At 40.8% G+C, this 23,247-nt stretch overlaps 3 protein-coding genes across 4 annotated transcripts; 1 reads left to right on the top strand and 2 right to left on the bottom strand.

Moving 5' to 3' along the window:
* Positions 1-5,884: 5,884 nt before the first annotated feature.
* On the bottom strand, positions 5,885-12,438 carry fdxacb1 (ferredoxin-fold anticodon binding domain containing 1). Of its 2 annotated transcripts, none has more exons than XM_052125341.1 (5): positions 11,319-12,438; positions 10,046-10,202; positions 9,674-9,877; positions 9,086-9,241; positions 5,885-7,876 (listed from the first exon to the last, which is right to left on the bottom strand). In XM_052125341.1, the coding sequence occupies exons 1-5, from the start codon at positions 11,491-11,493 to the stop codon at positions 6,826-6,828; spliced, it is 1,743 nt and encodes a 580-aa protein (XP_051981301.1). In that variant the 5' UTR covers positions 11,494-12,438; the 3' UTR covers positions 5,885-6,825. The 2 variants fall into 2 exon arrangements, with proteins under 2 accessions (XP_051981301.1, XP_051981300.1); XM_052125340.1 differs by having other exon boundaries at positions 9,086-9,244.
* Positions 12,439-12,544: 106 nt separating this feature from the next.
* gig2p (grass carp reovirus (GCRV)-induced gene 2p) lies at positions 12,545-16,449 on the top strand. The gene is made up of 2 exons (XM_052120822.1): positions 12,545-12,785; positions 15,105-16,449. Exon 2 carries the CDS (start codon positions 15,137-15,139, stop codon positions 15,785-15,787), a length of 651 nt encoding a protein of 216 aa, XP_051976782.1. The 5' UTR covers positions 12,545-12,785; positions 15,105-15,136; the 3' UTR covers positions 15,788-16,449.
* An 825-nt stretch (positions 16,450-17,274) lies between these two features.
* On the bottom strand, positions 17,275-23,115 carry ufc1 (ubiquitin-fold modifier conjugating enzyme 1). Its single transcript, XM_052120834.1, has 6 exons — positions 22,975-23,115; positions 22,665-22,732; positions 22,507-22,570; positions 20,526-20,602; positions 18,725-18,815; positions 17,275-18,626 (listed from the first exon to the last, which is right to left on the bottom strand). Exons 1-6 carry the CDS (start codon positions 23,095-23,097, stop codon positions 18,546-18,548), a joined length of 504 nt encoding a protein of 167 aa, XP_051976794.1. The 5' UTR covers positions 23,098-23,115; the 3' UTR covers positions 17,275-18,545.
* Between the last annotated feature and the right edge of the window lie 132 nt (positions 23,116-23,247).

The following is a 23,247-nucleotide window of genomic DNA, read 5'->3' on the forward strand; positions in this document are numbered from 1 at the left end:
CGCCGAGGGGCGTCCTCGTCCGTGGCGAGAAGAACATAGGACAATGGGCGTTTTGCGAGGCGAAGAGATCTACGGTTGGCTGGCGAACCTCCTCCACAGTAGACACACTGAGGATGGAGCGCCAGTCTCCGTAGAGCGGGTTTCCCTTGACAAGAGGTCTGCGCCCCTGTTCAGTATGCCCGGGACATGGGTCGCCCGTAGCGACAGGAAGTGCCGCCTGCTCCATACTAACAGCCTGTGGCGAGTGCATGCAGCTTGGAGGGCGCATCCCCTGGCGGTTGATATATGCTACAGCTGTCGGTGTTGTCATGGCGCACCAGCACATGATGCCCCTGCATGCGGGGCAGAAAGTGATTCAGAGCCTTCCACACAGTGAGGAGCTCTAAATAATTTATATGGGCTGAGTGAAGTGTGCTTGGCCACACACCATTCACTGTTCTGCCCTCTTGCGTGGCTCCCCATCCTGTTAAGGGCGCGTCTGTCGTCACTACTTTCCGCAGCATAATCGCCCGAGAGGGGTCCCATGCGCGTAGAACTCTCGCGTTCCTCCAGTGGCGCAGCGCTGCTGTGCACGGCGTCACTGTGACAGAGCGGCGGAGATCAGCTAAAGGGCTGAGATGAAGAGTTAAAACCCACTTCATGAGCGCCCTCATTCTCAGAAGGCCCAAAGGCAGGACATGTATAGCCACAGCCATAAGACCCTGTAGCCTGAGACATGCGCGATAAAGTATTCTCGTTCCTTCTTTGAATTGTGAGAGGCAATTCATTAAGGAGAGAACACGCTCTTGTGAGAGGCAGCGCATTGTAACCGAATTCAGCTCCAGACCCAGAAAAGTAACTCTCTGCGCGGGAGTGAAATTGCTCTTGCTCACGTTCACTCTGAAGCCGAGCTGTGATGTGAGCGAGCACACGGGCAGTGTTTTGCAATCACGATCTCTCTCGAATCGGCTATAATCAGCCAATCGTCTATGTAAGTCAGGATTTTGAGCCCCACTATTCTCAGCGGGGCTAACCCTGCTTCGCACTGCGTACAAAACACTCTTGGACTGAGTGCTAGGCCAAATGGAAGCACTGTAAATTAAGTAACATATGCCTTGGAAGGCGAAGCGAAGAAACTTCCTGTGTGGCGGGTAAATGTTGATGTGGAAACGCATCTTTCAGATCGATTGACGTGAACCAATCGCTCTGTTTTATTGCACGAGAGAGAACGTTGTGGGTTAACATTCTGAAATTGTATTTCCTTAAATGTTTGTTCAACACTCTGAGATCCAGAATAGGACGAAGTGAACCGTCCTTTTTTGGAATCAGGAAATAACGGGAGTGATAACCCTGTTGACATTGATGCGGAGGCACCGCTCGCACCGCCCACTTCTCGAGAAGAGATCTCATCTTTCAGAATGTGCGCGGAGCTCTCTTCTGTGTGAGAAAAGATAACTCCGCTGAAACGTGGGGGTTTCCTGGCAAACTGAAGTCTGTAGCCCTTCGAAATGGTGCGAATCACCCATTCTGGGGCAGACACAGACTGCCAGGCTGTCACGTGTGACGTGAGAGAGCCCACACTCACCGGCGAGTTGCCTAGGGCAGGCAATACAACCGGATTGTTCATTTGTGATACAATGGCGCCATCTAGTGGACAACTTAGGGGTGACATGTAGAATTTCAGAGGAACAACAGTACTTGGCAGAGCTTTAAGCTCTCAGTGTTTGATATTTTTGTTGTTCTTGTTTTTTGTTGTTTTTATTTTTGAAACACACACAGGAATTGAACCTTTATTGAATGTGTGTGAAGTGGTTTGTGCAAACTGTGAAGAGACTGTGGTTGAGCACTTTTCAACAGTGGTAGGGCACTCTTGGACAGTGAATTTCCCCCAGTTCTGGAACTGCAAGCTGGGAGGGGAATTCTTTTATGGACCACACCTGAACTTGTGACATGTCCATATTGAACTGGGGTTGGGCACCCGAACAAGGGAAAAGGGGCCCTCGAGGCTGAGGACTTCCTCCTTTTGGGTAAAGGGGAAAACTCAAGCTTGTGTCCACTGGGCTGGTCAGCCTGAAAACCTGGACCGAGAAGCCCCTGGAGCTGAGCATCAGGTAGGCCTCTTCCTCTTCCCGTCCGGCGGGGTAGAGTGGAGTGGGCTTTTTCAGCTGCAGCCGCCCTGAAGGATGTCTTACCCCAGGGCTTAGGAGGATGGTTGGGCTGCTGGCTAGGCTGCTGTCTGGGTGGCCTGCTCGCGAGCCTTAGGCCTGGCTGTGTTATGGTACGGCCGTCCTGTGGCTGGGGCCTGAGGGGGCTGTCGTGGGGGCTGGTGTGGAGTGGCCTTTCTAGGCAGGCACAGTTTAAGCGCCTCATCGTCCTTCTTATCATCGCACCGCTGTTGCATAAGTGCAACAGCAGGGCCAAAAGAGCCTGGCCTGGTTCCACTGGGGCTCCTGCTATCGTCTTTTCTGGCTGTCGGGCAGACCAGAGAGTTGAGCCAGAGGGCCCGTTCCCCACAACACATAGGGCCATGGAGCGTCCGCCCGGCTTGGACGGCCTGGCGGGCGTTACGAAGGACCAGGTCGTTCCACGGTAACGATCTCCTTCCACAGCGTCGGCGATGGCACGCCTTTCTCCAAATGAGTACTCATGTCCTCCAACAGCTCGGCCTGGTAGGCCGAGAGGAGGAGAACATTTAGAGCCCGTGCAGCGAGAGCCAAGGCCTTGTACTGAGGCCTGGAAGACAGATGCTGAGAAGCGGTCCATCTTATTAGGGAGAACTGGCTTAGGAGGGGCCAGTAACCCTCCCTGCGAGGGGTTAAGGTGTCTGGCGATCGAGGGCTCGATGGTGGGAGGGTCGCCAATGCCACACGCTGCCATATCCTTAACCTCCAGACCCGCTAAGCCGTGCTTAAGATCTAGCGGGTCCTTCCAATAGTGTCGCATGTGCTTAGCGCACGCAGGGAGTACAGGCATGAGCTGCTTCCTAGGACCGGGAGGGGGACCTAGGAGTTTGCCGTCATACACATCCCTCTCTTGGTCGGCGGCGTTCTGGAGGGCCGGCCATTCCATGCCGAGACGAGCGGCGCTCAGCTCACACACCGCGTGAAAGACCGGCGTCGCGCAGTGTAGCCGAGCCGCTAACCGGGGAGCTTGGGCGGACGGGGTGGTTTCCTCGTCGTCCGAGCCCTCAAGTATAGCGGGGTCCTGGTCCTCGCCTGAGCCGGGCGGCTCGTAGTCGAACGAGGAAATACCGGGAAGGATTTCCTCGAGTAGGCCCTCGTTAGACTGGTCAGCCCAACTGAGAGCAGGCATGCTCTGGGAAGTCCCGGAGCTGTAGCGCTTTCACCTACTCCAGCGTCCGAGTCGTAATGTTCGATCCGTGCTTTGGGAGGATGCAACTTTGAGTCTTCGTCGAAGAAGCTTCCTAGGCAGGGCGAGGCAATGGGTGCAGTTCTCAGGAAGTGAAAGCGCTTCCTGCGCGTGTCTTAGTCCCATGCACACCACGCAGAAAGGATGGGCATCCCTCGCGGCGATGAGTGAACCGCAGGCGGCAGGGCATGCACGCGACTGCACGTCCGGTGGGTTAGTGGGACCGGAGAGCTTGTGATCCATCGGAGAGGTGAAAGCTGAGAAACAGGCGGGCAGCCTGAGCAAATCCAGGTAGCGGCGTGGGTGGCTTGCAACCCGAAATAATCGCAACTAAGCGCAACCGTCTGACAATCACGCCTGGCGGAGGCTGATCGAATGGATATTTCCTCCTGTTGACTGTGGTGAAGTCAGCGAAAACCGTGAGAGCTGCGAAGCAAAGAGGTCGCGAGAGCGAATAACAACTGAGGTAAGATAGCGCGTACGAGTGTTTTATGCACTTGGTAAGGGGCGGGTCCCTTACCGAGCATTGGACACGCGCTTCTGTCTGTCAGGCCAGACTTGGTGCAATTGGATGCTTCTGCAGAGGTCAGGTGCGGATGCCCTTCCCATAGGTGGATCTCGAACACGAGATGATGAAAGAGAACCTTACCTGATTACCCATTCGTAATTGTACGATACAGTAATACTACTTTGATATGTACCATGATACTGAAGCCCTTTTGTACCCTTTTATCTTTATTTTAACCACTATTAGAGTTATGTTAAACACGTTCAATTCAAATTTATTTGCATAGCACTTTTCACAATAAATTATTAGACAAGTGAGTATTCTGATCATTATTTCCATGCACATTTTCCAACTCCAAACCATATCAACTTGAATACTTACTGGATTCAATCATTTTCAGGTGGTATGTTTTTGTGTAATGGAGGGTGTGGTGAAAATGACTAACACTTTATATCAAGGTGTGCATAATTATTAGGCAGCTTCATTTCCTTAGGTAAAATGGGCCAAAAAAGAGATTTAACTGACACTGAAATGTCAAATATTGTAAAATGCCTGTCAGACAAATGCAACACTCTTGAAATAGCTAAACTATTGAGGCGTAACCACCGGACAATCAAACGTTTTGTTGCGATTGGTCAACTGGGGTCAAAGCATGGAGAAGAAAAGGCGCAAAAGTCTTAAGAATTATTACGCTACCAGGAACCCATTATCCTCCAATGCTACCTTATTCCAGAACTGCAACATATCTGGAGTGCTCAGAGACATGGCCAGGGTCAAGAAGGCTGAAACACAACCACCACTGAATATATTCCCATGTTGAAGCGTCAAGATTGGGCAAAGAAATACCCGAAGACAGATTTTTCAAATGTTTTATGGACCGATGAAATGAGAGTGACTCTTGAAGGACCAGATGGATGGGCCCGTGGCTGGATCACTAATGGACACAGGGCACCACTTCGAGTCAGGTGCCAGCAAGGTGGAGGAGGGGTACTGGTATGGGCTGCTATCATTAAGGATGAGGTAGCTGGACCTTTTCTAGTTGAAAATGGACTGAAACTCAACTCTCAAACCTACTGCCAGTTTCTGTAAAGTACTTTCAAGTAGTGGTACAGGAAGAAGTCCTCAGCATTCAAAAGGCCATGATCTTTATGCAGGACAAACCTCAAACACATGCATCCAAGTACTCCACTGCTTGGTTACCCAGCAAGGGCCTCACGGATGCCCAAATAATGACTTGGCCCCCTTCCTCACCTGACTTAAATCCTACTGAGAACTTGTGGACCCTTCTCAAACTTGAGATTTACAGTGAGGGAAGACAATACACTTCTTTGAACAGTATTTGGGAGGCTGTGGTTGCTGCTTCAGTGAAGTTGATCATGAACCGATCAAGAAACTGACAGACTCCATGGATGGATGGAAGGCTCAAGAAAAGAAGGGTGGCTATATTGGGTACTGAATATTTCTGAAAGGCCAAAAAATGTAATTGTCATTTTGTCACTTATAAAAATTGAGAATAAACAATTGTGTTGGGAGACATTATCTTTGTAATTTAGTTGCCTAATTATTGTGCACACTAATATGTTCCCTGAGAAAGACAAAACTCACTTTTTCTTTGTTAAACATTCATCTTTGAGGTTCAATAGCATTTTGTATTGACTGAGAGCATTGTGTTTGTTCAACAATAAAATTAATCCTGAGGAATACAATTTGCCTAGTAATTGGGCATGCATTGTAGAACCATTTCAAATCATTAAAAAATACATCCAATTTAATAAAAATTATCACAATTCATCTAGTTTCCTGGTCTTCAGAAAGTAGAATGATATAGTAATAATGTCAAAAAACTTTTTTCCATTTAAATTTTAAGATGACCCCAAGTACCCCCTTGTGGTCTCCCGACCACAGTTTGACTACCCCTGTTCTAAACTAATATTGCCAATTAAAGAATCCAGACATTTTTGCCAGTTTTGTTTTAATTTGTTGAGAAAATAAGTATTTTACAATAAGGAGCCCTAAAGTTAGCGCTTATCATGAAGAATGTGGTCTTGTTTGAGAATGCCAAGTAGTTTGGTCATGATATGAGCCAATGTTTACACTTTAAATAAATGAATAAAATGGTTCACAAATGGGTTTTATACAATCAAATGAATATCACATCAGGTTACATGATTAAAATCATAACCAGTGTTTTCAAATTCAAGACTTGATTTTCACTCATAATTCCAACAAAGTTTTGAAGCTGCCTCACTGATTAAATATTCTACGTGCCTTCAAATTATATAGCAATAAGATAATTTACAGTCATAAATGACCATAAACATAATAGAGTTTTCAGCAGTACCACGGTATTAAAATGTATCTTCTTTAGTGTAAACCTAAATTAGAAAAATGTTTTCTTGTATGAAGTCAGCAATTAAAAATGCAGCAGATGAAATGATTTGCAATCACATAATTATGTCTAAATTTCAAAATTTAACAAGATGCCTAAACATGCATTATCAATTAATATACAGTCAGAAAGAGGGCAGAATTCTTAATTGCAATTAATTTATTTCCTAGACCTCATAGCATTTCAAAAGAAAATGTTCCATAGAACTACTGAAATCTGTAAACAAATTTTGGATGCTTTATTAAAACAACCCATTCAAAATAGATAATTCAGAACTTCCAAATAATTGAATTAGCATTATGTAAACAATTGTCAGGAAATCATGCACAACAAAAAATTAGCTCCAATGGTTTCATATATCAGTCTTTGACAAATAAGAATAAAACACGTTGTATTCGCTAAAATAACACATTCACTGTTCTTGATTTATCAAACAACAACAGAACAAACAATTCCTCAGTCGAAACACAGATCACGCAGTCTGCTTTTATATACATAGCTAAACATAATTTACATTAAAATTGGAGTCAAGACATCACTTTGATATGGTCTGTGTAAATCATTACTCAAGCCTCTTAGATCACCTCAAGGTTACCTGCAGGCGAAGAGGTAACAGTCTTCGTAGCTGATTCTGTAGTCCCAACACCTGGCTGTGAGAGAGGGCACGGTCCGATGACTGGTAAGTCAGCTTATAGCAGAGGCTTGCATGACCCATGTGTGGGTGTCTGAAGCGATCTACTAATGCCACATCCTTAACCGCACCACAAGTGACCTCTCGCACAATGGCATGGAAGTCCAGTTCGTCATAGCTATCTGGGTCCATCCAGAAACTGATGTCATGTGAGTAGCTTGGTGGGTAAAGAGAGAAAGGACAAAACGTTCCAAGTGGATAGAGTTCAAAGTGCTTAAGAAAGCGAGGATCGGCACTCCAAATCAAGCGCCAATCAGAAATGGCAAAGAGCAGAGTGGCTAAATGATCCAAGTTTATTGAGACAACATTTAATTGTAGACCTTCATTACGATCTGAAGCCAAAGGGAGAGATGCAAGCTGTCCAAACTTGGGAAGCATCTTTGAATTCATCCACACTTGCTGCTTTCGGCCTGTCTGCGCCTCCTCAAAGGAGACGCCATAAGAAGTGAGTAGTGACTCTAAGCAGTCTTTGAAGCACTGAAGAGGATGAGATTCTGCTGGAAACATACCCACCAGTAAAAGCTGGTGGAATACAGGCGAACGGCTTTGGGAGATGGGAACTCTCTGAAAAACCAAGCCGCTTACCGCATGGAGCGTACCAGGGCTGAAGTCCTCATTCTTTGTGATCTCCTGGACATGTGGTAACAGAGACGGCCGCAATGCATAGCTGCCCGTAAAGCTTTGTTGGTCCTCCATAGACTCACATTTTTGCCGCCCATTTTCACTTTGGTCAAATATATATACATCAGTTGGTTTAATCCAGTAGATGTCACAGTGTGTCAGACTGGAGTCACATGTCTGAAGCTTTTCTGGTAGACAGTTTACCAGTTCCGGGAAGTCCATGTTCATTGTGCATACAGGCCACACTGACTTGAGCTCTCTCAGTAACTGTTCCTGAACAGTTTTTACTGGGTGGTGTGACTGCTGATCAAGGAAATTCCTGACACAGAGAAAAAGAGTTATAAATGTACAGGTTCCCTCAGTGATCGACCGATATGGTTTTTTTTTAATGGCCAATCCCAAATCCCTTTAGCCTAAAAGTGCAGTTCCTATCTATTTGAATGGGGAAAGACCAAAATCTCCAAAATGGTTGATCAAGATTACAATCAGCAGTAAAGTCTGACAACAACGGTATCATAAATTGTGCTTCTTCAGGTAAAATCACTTAAACACTTTTTAGGCAGGTCCAGCTAATGGGCATACATGTTTTAGTATAACGAGACAATGTCAAATGTACTACATAAGGGAAAATGAAACTAATATGGAAATTTTCAACTCGGTAAGTGACCAGAAAACTGGCACTTGTGTCAATAGCAAAAAAGAAAAATCAGAAAATGCACTGAACAAGAACACAGGTCAGGCCATGTGAGTGGAGAAACAAGACCTGTATCTCTATTTACATACTATCCAATCCAAATATTATGTGACAAGCACAATGTGTCAGTTTTTTTAGCTTCATTCATGTTTGCCTTTTTGTTATTAGACAATACAGCTAAAACAGTTGAGAGGGAGGGAGAATGAAACATGAAAAGCACTATAAATGGCTGATTGTCGATAATTTAAAAATACCATATATCAGCCTATTTATTGGTCTCTTCAATATTGGTCGACTTCAGGCATCCACTTAGTTTGAGGAAATAAATGAGGAAGGGAGGAGTGTAGGCAGTTTTTTTAGAAGGGTAACACAGCCCATCGTGTTTTGCATAATATGATAGATAGATAGGCAGATAAGACAAATAGATGGATGTATGGTCTCTTCCAGCTTGACAATGTTGCAAACTCATTCATTTTAACATGTAAATGTAAAGGCCATATCACAAAAAAAAAAAAAAAAACTCTCCCTTAAAACATTCACACCATTGAATGGATAGTCCCCCCAAAAATGAAAATTCGGTCATCATTCACTCACCATCATGCTGTTTTTGCATTTTTTCTCATACAAAAGATACTGAATGGTGACTGAGGCTAATATTCTGGCTCATATCTCTTTGTGTGTCACTGAAGGAAGTCATGTGTATGGAACAACATGAGGGTGAGTAAATGATGACAGAATTGTCAGTTAATAATTGTCATCCATTTGAGCTTGTGTGCTTATGAACCATTTCAGTTATTTTGTCAAACATTTTTCTGTCAGCAACAATATACTTACCTGTTCAAATATTCATTCAACTCTGCAGGAAGCTCAAAACAAACGGTCTCCTTCCCAATGGTTTTCTCCATTTTCAGCTTCTCTGGCATAATATATGGGAGACTCCCAGTGAAGATGTGGGTCAGTGCTCCTTCTACATGAAAACCTTTGTCTTGACTCCTTAGCACAAGAATAATAAAAGAAACATGGCCTAATAAACATTGAGTAATATTTTCCACACCAAAAACATAATTCCTTACCAATAACACTTTTATAACAATATAACTCCCTCAAAAAATATTTAAGCATTACATATTTAAATTCAAATGACAAAATTCCATCAAATTTAAATTAGTAATTTTGTTTACTAAATGTACTTAAAATATAATTCATCATTATTTTATTTGTTAATTTTACGTCATTTAATTTGATGGAATGCAGTTATGAAATTGAAATGCATAAATCTTAAAAAAAAAAAATAAAATTAATGTTATGGGAACCATTACATGTTATAGAAGGACTAGTTCACCAAAAATGAAAATTCTCATCATTTAAAATCACCCTCATGCCATCCCAGGCATTCTTTCTTTCAAGTACAAAGCTGTTTACCTGTAACCTGTACATCTGTAACCTTGAAACGTTTCACAGTCAAAAGGACGGATTTCACTGAGAATTAGCCCTGCTTCTGCTGCCATGGCAACCACCTGCCAACTATTGTGCCATTCTCTCATTGGACTGTCATACGGAGTGCCGCCTTGCCCATTGCACAAGGTGACGTGCACTTCCCCATTGTCCTTCAGGACTGCAATGGCACTAGAAAAAAACATGAAACATCTATCCATTATAAATAAAAGATGCACCAAATATCAGAATATAGCAAAACTCTTGACCCCCCAAGTATTAGCTATCATTATATAACAGGGAGAGTCAAGCTTACGTAACGTCATAAAGACCTTGATTCCACAAGAGTGTCAAACTTACCTTTTAAAAAATTTCACCAACAAGACACGGTTCTTCTTAACGCCACTTTTTCGCCCACAATGGGGGAAGTTAAAGATAACGCAGTCATAAAGATGACGTTGGATGGCTTCATACTCCTTCAGGCATGTGCAATCCACCTCAAACAGAACAACTGATCCTGAAAGCAAGCACATTAGAAATGGTTTGCAAGGCCTCTAAAGAACTATTATATAAAGTTCAATGTCACCCCATGGCTGTTTCATAGCAACCAACTCTGTAAATGCATGGACTTTGCCGCTGGCATGCAAATTCAGGGCTATGAGATATTTGTTGTGTGGGAAGAATAGGTATCCTTAAAAATGCTTACATTACCAGATGCGCAAAATATGAACATCTGTGGGTAGATTCAAATCAAACAAAGACATGGGCTGGTACTATGATGCGATCTTGGTGGGGCACTTGTATGTTCAATGGAGGATATGTTGATTATCTCGCCATCAGTCAGGGCCAGGAGCATCAGAATATTCTGAGGGGGTTCAAGGCCATGCCCCCATAGACCCAGCAATAAAGACTATATTTAAATAGCATAAAGCACGACAACAAATACAAGAAATCACTATAAATTAGGGGTGGGTAAAAATATTGATTTTCTGATGCATTGCAATCTTTCTTAAATCCCAAGATCCATCTTTTACTCTATACACAACCCTCCACTACTATGGGGGAAATCACTCGCTTTTGCAACCAAATTTCACACTATGCGACTAAAATGTATTTGTTTTGCAACTGGCTGGTAAATGTTTCGATTTCACTCACCAGTGATTGTGTAGTATGGTGGCGGAGTATTCAGCAGCTAGATCCTTTCAGTCTTGAGTGTTGAGAGAAAAAGTTTGTTTGGAGTCGTTCTGTGAAATGTGTGTTCAAAGACGAGATCCATGCAACCAATTTGGCACTGAATAGGGTCTCTTAATACTCCCTTTACAGTAAAATTGTATCCAAATTAATAGCACCGATTGGGTAAAGAAGCCATTTGAGTCCTCTCTCATTAATATGCGCTCGTTTTCAGAACTGTCGGTTTTCTTAAAGGGACAGTACCGTTTTAATAAATTATGCAAATAAATAAACATGTATCAAAACATATATGCATGCAAAGGGGACATTATAACTGAAATGCACCCGTTTGAATCGAAATAGAGTCAGGAAAATCAGTATCAATACCCAGCCCTCCTATAAATAACTGTACACAAGAGAGGTTTACATGAATATTGGTTAATATAAGCACATATTGACCCACCTTTCTCTCGAAGTCTTTGTATGTTCAGTGCAGCACCCTCCTGTGCGTATGTTTGATCTTCGCTATGAAAACAAGTAGCGGTGACTCCAACATCATCACCTGCATTCTCTCTCAAAGCAGCCGAGAAGGAGAAGTTCCCTTCCCCTACAAGTAACACTTCGCGTGTTTTGGACATGTCCACAGAAATGGACGTAAACACAACAGCAAGCTCTCACGTTAGTGGGTGAACAAAACTTTTATTTTTAACACATTTCGAGCGATTGTTGCAACTAGTGAGCTCGACGTGGTCATACTGCATCGCATCGCGAGGCAGGACACAATGCGGCATTAGTGCATGTCACCATGACGCTTAAATGACGCTCAGACACGTGTAACTACAGGTTGAAATCTAATTAAAATAGCAAAGCTTTTAATGCCGCCGCCGGTGTTTCAGAGCTAATGCAACACCTGATGAGCAAAGGTCGCAAGAGAGCTAGAAAAGGACTGCCTATCTATCCACGCTAAGTTAAGCTTTCTGGTCAATTAACGAAAGAAAGTGTCACTGAGAAGGGTAGAAATTGTGCATCGGTGAAGTTTCGTGGTTTCGCCGCCGCATGATGCACGTGCTCGAATTACACACGCGACGCCTTCGCAACTGTAAACAATGGCATCGATTAATATGTAAATACGCTTTCGGTAGCCGCTTCGTAATTTTGTAAATATTGAAAATGCACTGGCTGTTAAAAATATTTAAAGCGGTGAAAATCAAATGAAACACCAGTGCGCTGATTTTGTTAGCGTGAAGTGTGTTCGTCCGATAGCACCACGTAACTTGTTATAGTATAGTACGGTTATGGTTTTGTATAAACACGTTCATGTAATGTCCACGTTCCAGTTTCCTATTACATCCAGTATGAGAGATAGCGACCACTGCGTTTTTACTACACATAGTTCACTCCAAAAGGATTTAGTGTAAAACTTTTTGACCAGCGGTAAATTCCTTAAGTGATGAGTTGTTTTCTCAACAAACAAAAAAAAAACGTTTATTTACTGATGCACCTCCTCCATAAATAAATATAAAACAGCGTCTTGTCTCCTCGCCAGGGAATGGCTATGCTAACCTCTATTGATTGCTTCTGAGAGCACTGGCTCCATGTTTATGCGTAAGAGAGCGTTCGACCAATGAAATGAGTGGCAATAAAACAAGGCGGGTCTACAAAGTTTGAGTGACGTGTGACATGATTTAACGCGAGTGCTTTAATTAAACAATGCATGGTATATTTCTGTACGATATAATTTGGTTATTTGAGTAAAAACAATTTTAATTAGCATTTTGTATACATATAAAAAATAAAAATAAGGACAGGGAGACGGGCTGACGAAGAAATGAAAGTGAAAGTTTCGTTATTTATGGTGTAACCACATTTTTGATCGTCAAAGAAGAGTTTAGACTCAGAGTTTCATGTCGATTGCAAGACGAATTTGAAGGTATGTGTAATCATTATATTTGATTTCCTTTGGAATAATAATATTTTGATGAATGGATCGAAGGAAATGTCGAGGAAAAAAAAACATTAAACTTTTTTCTGGCTATTTTCGGTTTTACGTTTAGAAACTTCTTGATGTGAGTGGTGTCAAATTGTCAATAGTCAATATAATTTTATATATTTGTAAATATACAGTATTGTGCAAACGTTTTCGGCACATAAGATGTTTCACAAAAACGTTTTTAATAAGATATTTATATCTTCAGATTTAGTGTGTCAATAGGAAAAATACATTTTAGACTCCCAAACGTTATTTTTGCCACCAGAAAAGGTTAGAATAGAAGAACAGGGAGCCCTATGACAGATGTCATGACCCCCACAGAGCCCCCCACTGAACATTGTGTCAGTCTGAGATTACATAAAGAGACAGAATCAACTGAGATAGACTGAAGAACTGTGGAGCTTGGAACATCCGATCTGCCAACAACCAAGAAAAACTGTGTCCAGGTGTACCTAGGAGAACTGATATACACACTCATTTTAAAATGTAAATCTGAGATTTTAATCTAAACAACTCAAGCCACTCAAAAGTAATGATATACTGTATATACGTATCAGTACTATAACCATGTTTATATAAATAGTAATATATAATATATTTCATAGTAATATTTATTTTAAAGGTGCTGTATGTAAGTTTGACAACAAGCGTTTGAAATGAACTGCAGTCCAATGTCAAAATATTGGAGATTTGTCAGACTCTAAACTCATGCAGGTTGCCAGAATGTTGACATGGAAATTAGCCAACTCGGCATCCGTTTTAAAGGATTTCTGGTCTTTAAGCTGTCTTCATTTTCCAAAGGCATTTCCAATATTTATCCTTGTTTTTTTGCGCCTCTGGTCATTTTTAGACAGATGGTGAGGATTTTTAGGTCAGGTGGAATCCGTTATCTCTTTTCCAGTTCGTCTGTGAATACAGAATACAGTGTTGTTTGCCTGTAAACTTGTTCAAATCTGGCAACCCGGTGGTGTTGAAATACTATTGGTGAGCAGTGGGCGGGATCACACAGGCCAAAACATATACAGACATTCCAGCCTGGAATGGAAACTTCAAAGTAGAATATACTGGCTTTAGGATTGTTATTGGAGAAGCCAGTATTTCAACTTAGCCTGTTTCCTAATTCTCTAATGACATTTTATGATAATTTTGTGATTTTAGTACAGTAAACTGGACAATGACGGGCTGTGTTCGCCGGGTAAATCCCCGCGAATCATGTAGCACCTTTAAAATTCATATCTAAATGTATAATGTATATATATAACAGATTTACAAGATATGACTAGTTATACTAGTCATAAATAATTTATTTTAAAATGTTAATCTCAGATTTGAATCCAAACAATTAAAATCACTCAAAATATATACTTTTTATATAATGTATATAGGCTACACCAATCAGCCACAACATTAAAACCACCTGCCTAATATTGCGTAGGTCCCCCTTGTGCTGCCAAAACAACACCAAACCGCATCTCAGAATAACATTCAGAGATGATATTCTTCTCAACACAATTGTACAGAGTGGTTATCTGAGTTACCGTAGACTTTGCCAGTTTGAACCAGTCTGGCCATTCTCTGTTGACCTCTCATCAACAAGGTGTTTCCATCCACAGAACTGTCACTTACTGGATGATTTTTGTTTTTGGCACCATTCTGAGTAAATTATAGAGACTGTTGTGTGTGAAAATCAGCATCAGCAGTTACAGAAATACCCAAACCAGTCCACCTGGGACCAACAATCATACCACGGTCCAAATCACTGAGATAAAATTTGATGTGAACATTAACTGAAGCTCCTGACCCATATCTGAATTATTTTATGCACTGCTGCCACTCGATTGGCTGATTAGATAATCACATGGATGATTGTTTGTGCCAGATGGGCTGGTTTGAGAATTTCTGTAACTGCACATATATATATATATATATATATATATATATATATATATATATATATATATATATATATATATATATATACGCTAATGCACACATCCCGGTAGATATGAAAAATGGAAAATACTAATAGTAAAGAATGAGTATATGAAGTGTGTCCAAGCATTTGACTACATATTGACATAAAAATGAACTTGTCAATACTTTGTCCATGCAGTATGCAGCTCTTCTGTAGAAAACCTAAAGTACATTTTTTTTTCCTGAATGATGTTCCCAAGGATTTGTTTTATACAGTAATACTACTTCTAAAAATAACTTTATTATTACTAGTGGAAATCTGAATTATTTGCCTTTAATCAACAGGAGATACCACTTGTAATAATTAAAGATAAAAGATGTCATCTATCCAATTCTTTGGCTGGGATGTGTACTATGATGAAGACCATCATCTTCGAGCAGAACAGGAAGCCAAAACAGGCACACGTTACACTATGTACCATGGCACCAAAACGCAGATGGCCCGTCTGATCATACAAAATGGCTTCCAGAAATCTCCAGACGGGATGCTGGGGCCTGGTGTTTACGTGAGCCGTGACCAGAAGAAAGCAGAGCGCTATCCTCTGAATGTATCGTTTAATGATCGAGTAGTGCTTAAATTAAGTGTTGACTGTGGAAAAGTCAAAAAAATTGATAAGGACAACCATCCTCTACAGAAGACCTGGCATAGTCAAGGCTATGACACTGCCTGGGTGCCCCCTAAATGTGGCATGAGCGCTGTCCCAAGTGGTCTAGAAGAGGACTGTGTGTGGGACCCAAAGCGGATCGAGGTCGTAGATGTTTCATTAGCACCCAATACTACCATCTCTGCTGAGCTCAAGCAGCTTATTGCTCAAAACCGGAAAAGTCAGTCAACTTCTGGCACTTCAGGTGCTTGTCAGCTGTGCAAGTGGAAAATAGGAGCTCCACATACAGTCCAGCCCTGCTGGGGGTGTGGAGAGACGATCTGCACTCTCATGACCAAACACAAGTGTAATCACATGGGCTAAGAAACTACTCAGGAAAAATATCATGGCAGATAAATCACTTCATGCAGGAGGGTCTACGGGTTTGAATTCTGTCAGCGTTTCCTCACTTTCATGTTGTACCAGACACATATGAAATTCTGTTTTCCAAAAGGAGATGTTAGTCTCAGTCACCATTCACTTTCATTGCATCTTTTGCACACACAATGAAAGTGGATGTTGAAAAAAACTAAAATACAGGTTTGGAACAACAAATGGGTGAGTAAAAGATGACAGAATTAAAAATTCTGGTGTAAATTAGCACTTAAATGATTTCATGTTTCTCAAAATTTAAATACTAAAGGAAAGGCAGTTAATCTGTGTAAATTAGATTTATATTACATTCTTCATGTGTCTCAGGGAGGTACACAAAACATTTGTCTTGTGTAATTTGTTCAGATGCAGCGCAGAATACTATCTCTGACATTTATTGTCCAATCTGAAATAAATCATATTTTCCACCTGATAATTCCTTGTAAGCATATTAGAATGTGAATTCATGTAGACTCAGGTGAGAAAAAAAAAATCAATATTTGTATGACAGTCTATCAAAAAATGTTTTATATTGTCAGATGAAGTCCTCAATCAGAGTGATATATGTTTTAACAAAACATTCAAAGTTGTGTACAATAAAGAAAAAGCATGTCCCCTCTGTCTATCTGTTACTCAGTTAAGGTGAAAAGAGCTATTCTTTTGATTATTGAACCTGCAAAGGTAATAGGGATTAGTCACCCAACCTGTAGAACCTGTAAAAATGTTTGCTCTGGCCTCGTGGTTTCATAATCATAAAGGCATATTTCATAATTGTATAATGTTAAGCTACTTTAAAAAAAAAAAAAAATGCTACTTGCTGTCAATAACTGATTGACGCCTGTTAAAACCCAGAACAAAATGAATGGCTAAAAAATGTCTATTCAAACTAAGAAGTTTGGAAGTGTGAACATCACATTTTATTAGTCATTAAACAGGTGGATTGTGGGTAAAATTAATTTTGTCATGTGATCTGTTGGAGTAAAATTTCAGTCAGCCATGGTACAATTCTTCTTCTATAGTGCTTATAAAATAAATCTTTCAATACAAGTTCTTGCTATTTTTGAATGTTAAAATGTAAATTAAAAAAAAAATTACAAATGAAAGCGTTCCCATCTTGAGAGTTTAGGGCAGGACTATCTGTTTGCCGACCAATGTCAGATGGGGGACTGTTCGGGAAACTTGTTTAAAAACATTATTTTTGCAATTCTGAGTGGTGATGCAGAAATGATACACTTTACCTTTAATTCTGAGATAACTAATTTAACACTGGATTTTAAGATGTTCCAATTTTGCTAACCGAAATAGAATAACATTATATATATATATATATATATATATATATATATATATATATACACAGTGGTGCCAAAAATATTGGCACTGTTGGTAAAAATGAGCAAAGAATTCTGTTAAAAAAATCTGCATTGTTTATCCTTTTGATCTTTCATTCAAAAATCACAAAAATCTAACCTTTAAAACAAAGGTTTAAAAAGGTTTTCTAAACTTTTAAAGGTCTTTTTTGAAGTAAAACAATTGAAAGAGGGGAAATATCTCTTTATTAAATAGATGTGTTTTCCAAAACACATTAGATATAACTACTGGCACCCTACAGCTCTGAGTCTTGTCTTATAATACCTAATAAGGTTGGAGAACACATGGCAAGAACATTCATCCATACAGAATCTCTACAGAGCCTTCAAATTCAGATGCCCATGTTGGTGGTCTCTCCTCTTCAGTTCACCCCACAAATTTTCTATGGGGTTCAGGACAGGGGACTACAATGGCCATGGCAGAACCTTGATTTTATGGTCAGTGAACCATTTTTGTGTTGATTTTGATGTTTGTTTTGGATCATTGTCCTGCTGGAAGATCCAATCAGGGCCCATTGTACGCTTTCTGGCAGAGGCAGCCAGGTTTAGATTTTTTTTAGCAGATACAGAAATACTCAAACCAGACCATCTGGCACCAACAATGATGCCACAATCCAAATCACTGAGATCAATTATGTTCCCCATTCTGATGGTTGCAAATGTTTGCATTTAAAAGTTTTTGCTTTTAATTTATCTCATTGCTTGTAGTTGCAAGTATTTCACAATATTTGCAAGGACTGGTTGTTTGAAAACTATAATGGTTAGTCTAATGATGAATTACAAGGAAAGGTGGCGATTGGAGAGTTACTGAATTTAAAATCTTGTTTGATCAACATTGTGTACTTGAGTGACTGTCTGTCAGGTAATAAAAATAAACTTTAAAATGAGCAACTAAATCATTTTTGATACCCATTTCTAATCAACAAATGGCTGCAGCCTACTCTTTACTATGACATCAAACTTAACATAAAAGTTAGTTTACTAACAAGTTACTGCTCATCCTCATGATGTTTACCCATGTTCACAAATTAAAAGTGTTCCACGTCGGTTTACCAGGTTTTACTCATGAAAAACATATTTCAATTGACAGGTGTTATATGAACTTGAGCAATATTGAAATAATCATGGCCTACAGTAAAGAAGAAAAATAAAACATCTCCATATTCAAATATGAAATGTGAATGTGTAGAACATGGTTTTCTGTGAGGTTGCAAATAAAACATTCAAACCACAGCATGGAAAGCAAGCCATGATTTAAAACAAACGGTTGTTAAAACAGCTAGTTGTGTTAATTGCTGTGACTCCGTTAAGACAGTTAAATGAAAGGCCTGCAAATGTTTTCAGCTGTTTTGCTGATCTTTATGTTGAATTATGCCTTTTGTAATGAGGTCAGGAATCTCAACAGCAAGCCATGGTCCAAGCTTAGGAAAGAACAGAGATTAGTTATTATAAGATGCAATAAATTCATAAATATTTCAGGAAATGAATGGCATAATATTTAATTTTTAACTTGACTTACTCCCAAAGCCATAAGATGAGCCAGTCCAAACTTTGGAACATTTCTTGCCCAAAGTGGTTTAAAGTGATCCGTCAAGCAGATTTTGCCACCTCTATGAAAAGAAAAGAAAATGAGATATCTATATATACACATACATACACACACACACACACACACACACACAGTATCTCACAAAAGTGAGTACACCCCTCACATTATATCTTTTCATGTGACAACACTGAAGAAATGACTTTGTTACAATGTAAAGTAGTGAGTGTACAGCTTGTATAACAGTGTACATTTGCTGTCCCCTCAAAATAACTCAACACACAGCCATTAATGTCTAAACCGCTGGCAACAAAAGTGAGTACACCCCTAAGTAAAAACGTCAAAATTTGGCCCAAAGTGTCAATATTTTATGTGGCCACCATTATTTTCCAGCACTGCTTTAACCCTCTTGGGCATGGAGTTCACCGGAGCTTCACAGGTTGCCACTGGAGTCCTCTTCCACTCCTCCATGACGACATCACGGAGCTGGTGGATATTAGAGACCTTGTGCTGCTCCACCTTCAGTTTGAGGATGCCCCACAGATGCTCAATAGGGTTTAGGTCTGGAGACATGCTTGGCCAGTCCATCACCATCACCCTCTTTAGCAAGGCAGTGGTCATCTTGGAGGTGTGTTTGGGGTCGTTATCATGCTGGAATACTGCCCTGCGGCCCAGTCTCAGAAGGGAGGGGATCATGCTCTGCTTCAGAATGTCACAGTACATGTTGGCATTCATGGTTCCCTCAATGAACTGGAGCTCCCCAGTGCCAGCAGCACTCATGCAGCCCCAGACCATGACACTCCCACCACCATGCTTGACTGTAGGCAAGACACACTTGTCTTTGTACTCCTCACCTGGTTTCCGCCACAGACGCTTGACACCATCTGAACCAAATAAGTTTATCTTGGTCTCATCAGACCACAGGACCTGGTTCCAGTAATCCATGTCCTTAGTCTGCTTGTCTTCAGCAAACTGTGCGCATCATCTTTAGAAGAGGCTCCCTTAAGGGACGACAGCCATGCAGACCATTTTGATGCAGTGTGCAGCGTATGGTCTGAGCACTGACAGGCTGACCCCCACCCCTTCAACCTCTGCAGCAATGCTGGCAGCACTCATACGTCTATTTCCCAAAGACTACCTCTGGATATGACGCCGAGCACGTGCACTCAACTTCTTTGGTCGACCATGGCGAGGCCTGTTCTGAGTGGAACCTGTCCTGTTAAACCGCTGTATGGTCTTGGCCACCATGCTGCAGCTCAGTGTCAGGGTCTTGGCAATCTTCTTATAGCCTAGGCCATCTTTGTGTAGAGCAACAATTCTTTTTTTCAGAACCTCAGAGTGTTCTTTGCCATGAGGTGCCATGTTGAACTTCCAGTGACCAGTATGAGAGAGTGTGAACACCAAATTGAACACAACTGCTCCCCATTCACACCTGAGACCTTGTAACACTAACGAGTCACATGACACCAGAGAGGGAAAATGGCTAATTGGGCCCAATTTGGACATTTTCACTTAGGGGTGTACTCACTTTTGTTGCCAGAGGTTTAGACATTAATGGCTGTGTGTTGAGTTATTTTGAGGGGACATCAAATTTACATTGTTATACAAGCTGTACACTCACTACTTTACATTGTAGCAAAGTGTCATTTCTTCAGTGTTGTCACATGAAAAGATATAATCAAATATTTACAAAAATGTGAAGGGCTTTTTGTGAGATATATACATACATCAAAGATCAAATGAATTACAACAAAATATATATGAAATTACAAACCTGTACATCTTCGCTGTCTTTCCATCCAACTCAGGAATGGCCACTTCAGGCGCTGTAGATGGATATGTAACTGGAATCTGGACATTGGGATGAATTTAATTACTCACACGACCAATTATCTATGCTATTTGAACTAGTTAAAGGAACAGTTCTCCCATTAATGAAAATTCTCTCATCATTTACACACCCTCATGACAACCCAGATGTGTATGACTTACTTTCTTCTGCAGAATACAAATGAAGATTTTTAGAAGAAAATTTCAGCTCTGTAGGACAGCAAATGGTGACTATAACTTTATATGAAGCTCCAAAACGCACATAAAGGCAGCATAAAAGCAAACCATACGACTCCAGTGATTTAATCAATATCTTCTGAAATGATACACTTGGTTTTGAGTGAGAACAGACCAAAATAAAACCCTTTTCACTGTACAGCTTGCCTTTGGAGTCTCATCATGATTTCAAGCTTGATTAAACTTCCTAGTGTTTGATGTAAGCACAGACCCTGTCCCAAATGGCGCACTTCATGCGGACTTTCGGTCTTGTGGACTTAAATTGCGCGTGCTCGCTGAGTCTACGAGTCCGTAGGCCGTCCCATTTAGCATTTTAACGCTCTGAAGTGTGCTCAGCAGCGCCCCCTTTGTACCCTTGAAGCGGTCTTCCGCGAAGCCCGCATAGATCCAGGCTTCACGCACTTCAAGTACCCAGGAGTCCTTGCGAAAGGCCAATCAGACAACTGGTGTGAAGAGCGCTTTCGCTCACGGACACAGACAATTGATAACATGGCTGAGAAGAAAATATTTAAGTGTATGTATCATTATGGTTTTTATGACTGTGTACATTTTACCAGTTGTTTCCTACAGTTTATAAAAACATTATGGTCATCGACCAGTGGTTGATGTCTCAAACATAGTAATAGCGCGCTGAATAATAGGCTGATCGCATAACGATTCATTATATAGAACCGAATGGCAGGGCTTTACTGAGTCATATGTAAGTGAAGTATGGATATTTAAACCTGTAAATTAAAAACGACATAAAAAAAACAAGGTACACATAAAAAATATAATATATACATATATATATATATATATATGTATATATATATGTATATAAAGAAAGAAAATTAAACAGTAAATCTAATAATAATGACTTAATGCATTAACGACTTTTGACAAGTTATACGTTTATCTACAAAGTCAATAACATTTACTTGCTTACCCTTTCCTCCGTGCATAACATCAGCATTTGTATGCATGAAAAATAATCTTGTCTCCTACGATGTCGGAGCATATAAATGTGATTTCTCTGCATGGCAAGCCATCTCGCAAACACAATAGTAAAAACAACAACAATAGGCAGCATATTTCCCCGAACCGAACCTGCAGCTCCTGTCCAACAATAACCACGCTTCACGATCGAGTCTGTCCCAAAAATACTTCTCAATGCGCCCTTGTGGACTTGCGCGAGGGGCCCTATAAGTCTGCACTACATGACGTCACCGAAGTGTGGACTCTGAGGAAGTCCACAAGTCCGGAGTGTGCCATTTGGGACAGGGCCACAGAGTGCAAGATGGTGCCAGGAAATGTAATTGAGCTTGAAATCATGTTCACCAAGGAGACTGAAGATGTCAAGATTTATAGTGGAAAAATAAGAAAACTAAGAGAGTAATATTTTGGTCTGTTTTCACCCAAAACCAATTGGATGGCTTCAGGAGATGTGGATTTATCTGCTGGTGTCCTATGGATTACCTTTATACTGCCTTTATGTGCTTTTTGTATCTTTAAAATTCTGGTCACCATTCCCTTGCATTGAATGCGTTACAGAGCTGAGAAATTCTTCAAAAAAATCTTTGTTTGTGTTCTGCAAAAGACAAAGTCACACTCATCTGGGATGGCATGAGGGTAAGTAAATGATGAGATAATTCTAATTTTTAGGTGAACTATACCTTTAAATATCAATTAAGTCAAAAACGTCTTACATCGAATTCTATGTCAAATTCATATTTGAGAAGCTCATGGATATACCAGCATTTTCCAAACCACCTGCGCAGAAAATATAATTTTTTTTATATAACATAAACTCCAAGACATCAATCCGAAATTATTTCTGTGCCCGAAAGAGACACTAAAAACTGACCTCGTTCCCTCTTTGTTGGACTCTAGACGGAACCAATCATTGTCAGCTGCTTTGTTATTTTCAACATACTGAAAAACAAAACCCACATTACTAGGAGAAATGCACATTTTCCAAACATTAATCTCATATACGATTTATCCATTATCAACCAGAACACTCTGTTTTGACAACGGCTTTTCTTATTGTTTGTCTATTTATTTAATAAGACACTTTCTGCTTTCCTAAATAATGACACGTAGACTATGTTTATTCATTCAAACATCCAAAATAGCAGCCCACGACATCTACTGCCCAACAAGAATTCAAGTACCTTAATTAGAGCTAGATACTCCTCGCGAAGTCTCTGAACCCACAGTTCCTTGTCTCTTGGTCCTGAATTTGTTTTCAAAAGCGGTATTTCTGAGACTGCTTTTCTGGTTGCTTCGTCTGCCATGTTGACTCGCGCAGGAGGAACCCGATTCCACGTGCCGCCTGACGTCATATCCTGAACAAAATTATGAACCAAAAGCGTGACGGTGTTTTTAATCACACACACATAGTGTGCTAATACTATCAGGCCAATATGTTTAATTCATGTTTTAAA

The sequence above is a fragment of the Xyrauchen texanus genome, chromosome 4 (genome assembly GCF_025860055.1).
Source record: "Xyrauchen texanus isolate HMW12.3.18 chromosome 4, RBS_HiC_50CHRs, whole genome shotgun sequence".
NCBI lineage: Eukaryota > Metazoa > Chordata > Actinopteri > Cypriniformes > Catostomidae > Xyrauchen > Xyrauchen texanus.

Excerpts from the sequence above, each read along its gene's own strand:
- fdxacb1 (XM_052125340.1), bottom strand. The coding sequence starts at position 11,493 with ATGTCCAAAACACGCGAAGTGTTACTTGTAGGGGAAGGGAACTTCTCC. Across the intron at positions 10,203-11,318 it reads ACAAAGACTTCGAGAGAAAG|GATCAGTTGTTCTGTTTGAG; the intron begins GTGGGTCAATAT and ends GCTTGCTTTCAG. Across the intron at positions 9,245-9,673 it reads TACAGATGTACAGGTTACAG|GAGTCAAGACAAAGGTTTTC; the intron begins GTAAACAGCTTT and ends TCTTGTGCTAAG.
- ufc1 (XM_052120834.1), bottom strand. The coding sequence starts at position 23,097 with ATGGCAGACGAAGCAACCAGAAAAGCAGTCTCAGAAATACCGCTTTTG. Across the intron at positions 20,603-22,506 it reads AATTTGACATAGAATTCGAT|ATTCCAGTTACATATCCATC; the intron begins GTAAGACGTTTT and ends CCCAATGTCCAG. Across the intron at positions 18,816-20,525 it reads AAGACAGCGAAGATGTACAG|AGGTGGCAAAATCTGCTTGA; the intron begins GTTTGTAATTTC and ends TTCTTTTCATAG.
- gig2p (XM_052120822.1), top strand. The coding sequence starts at position 15,137 with ATGTCATCTATCCAATTCTTTGGCTGGGATGTGTACTATGATGAAGAC.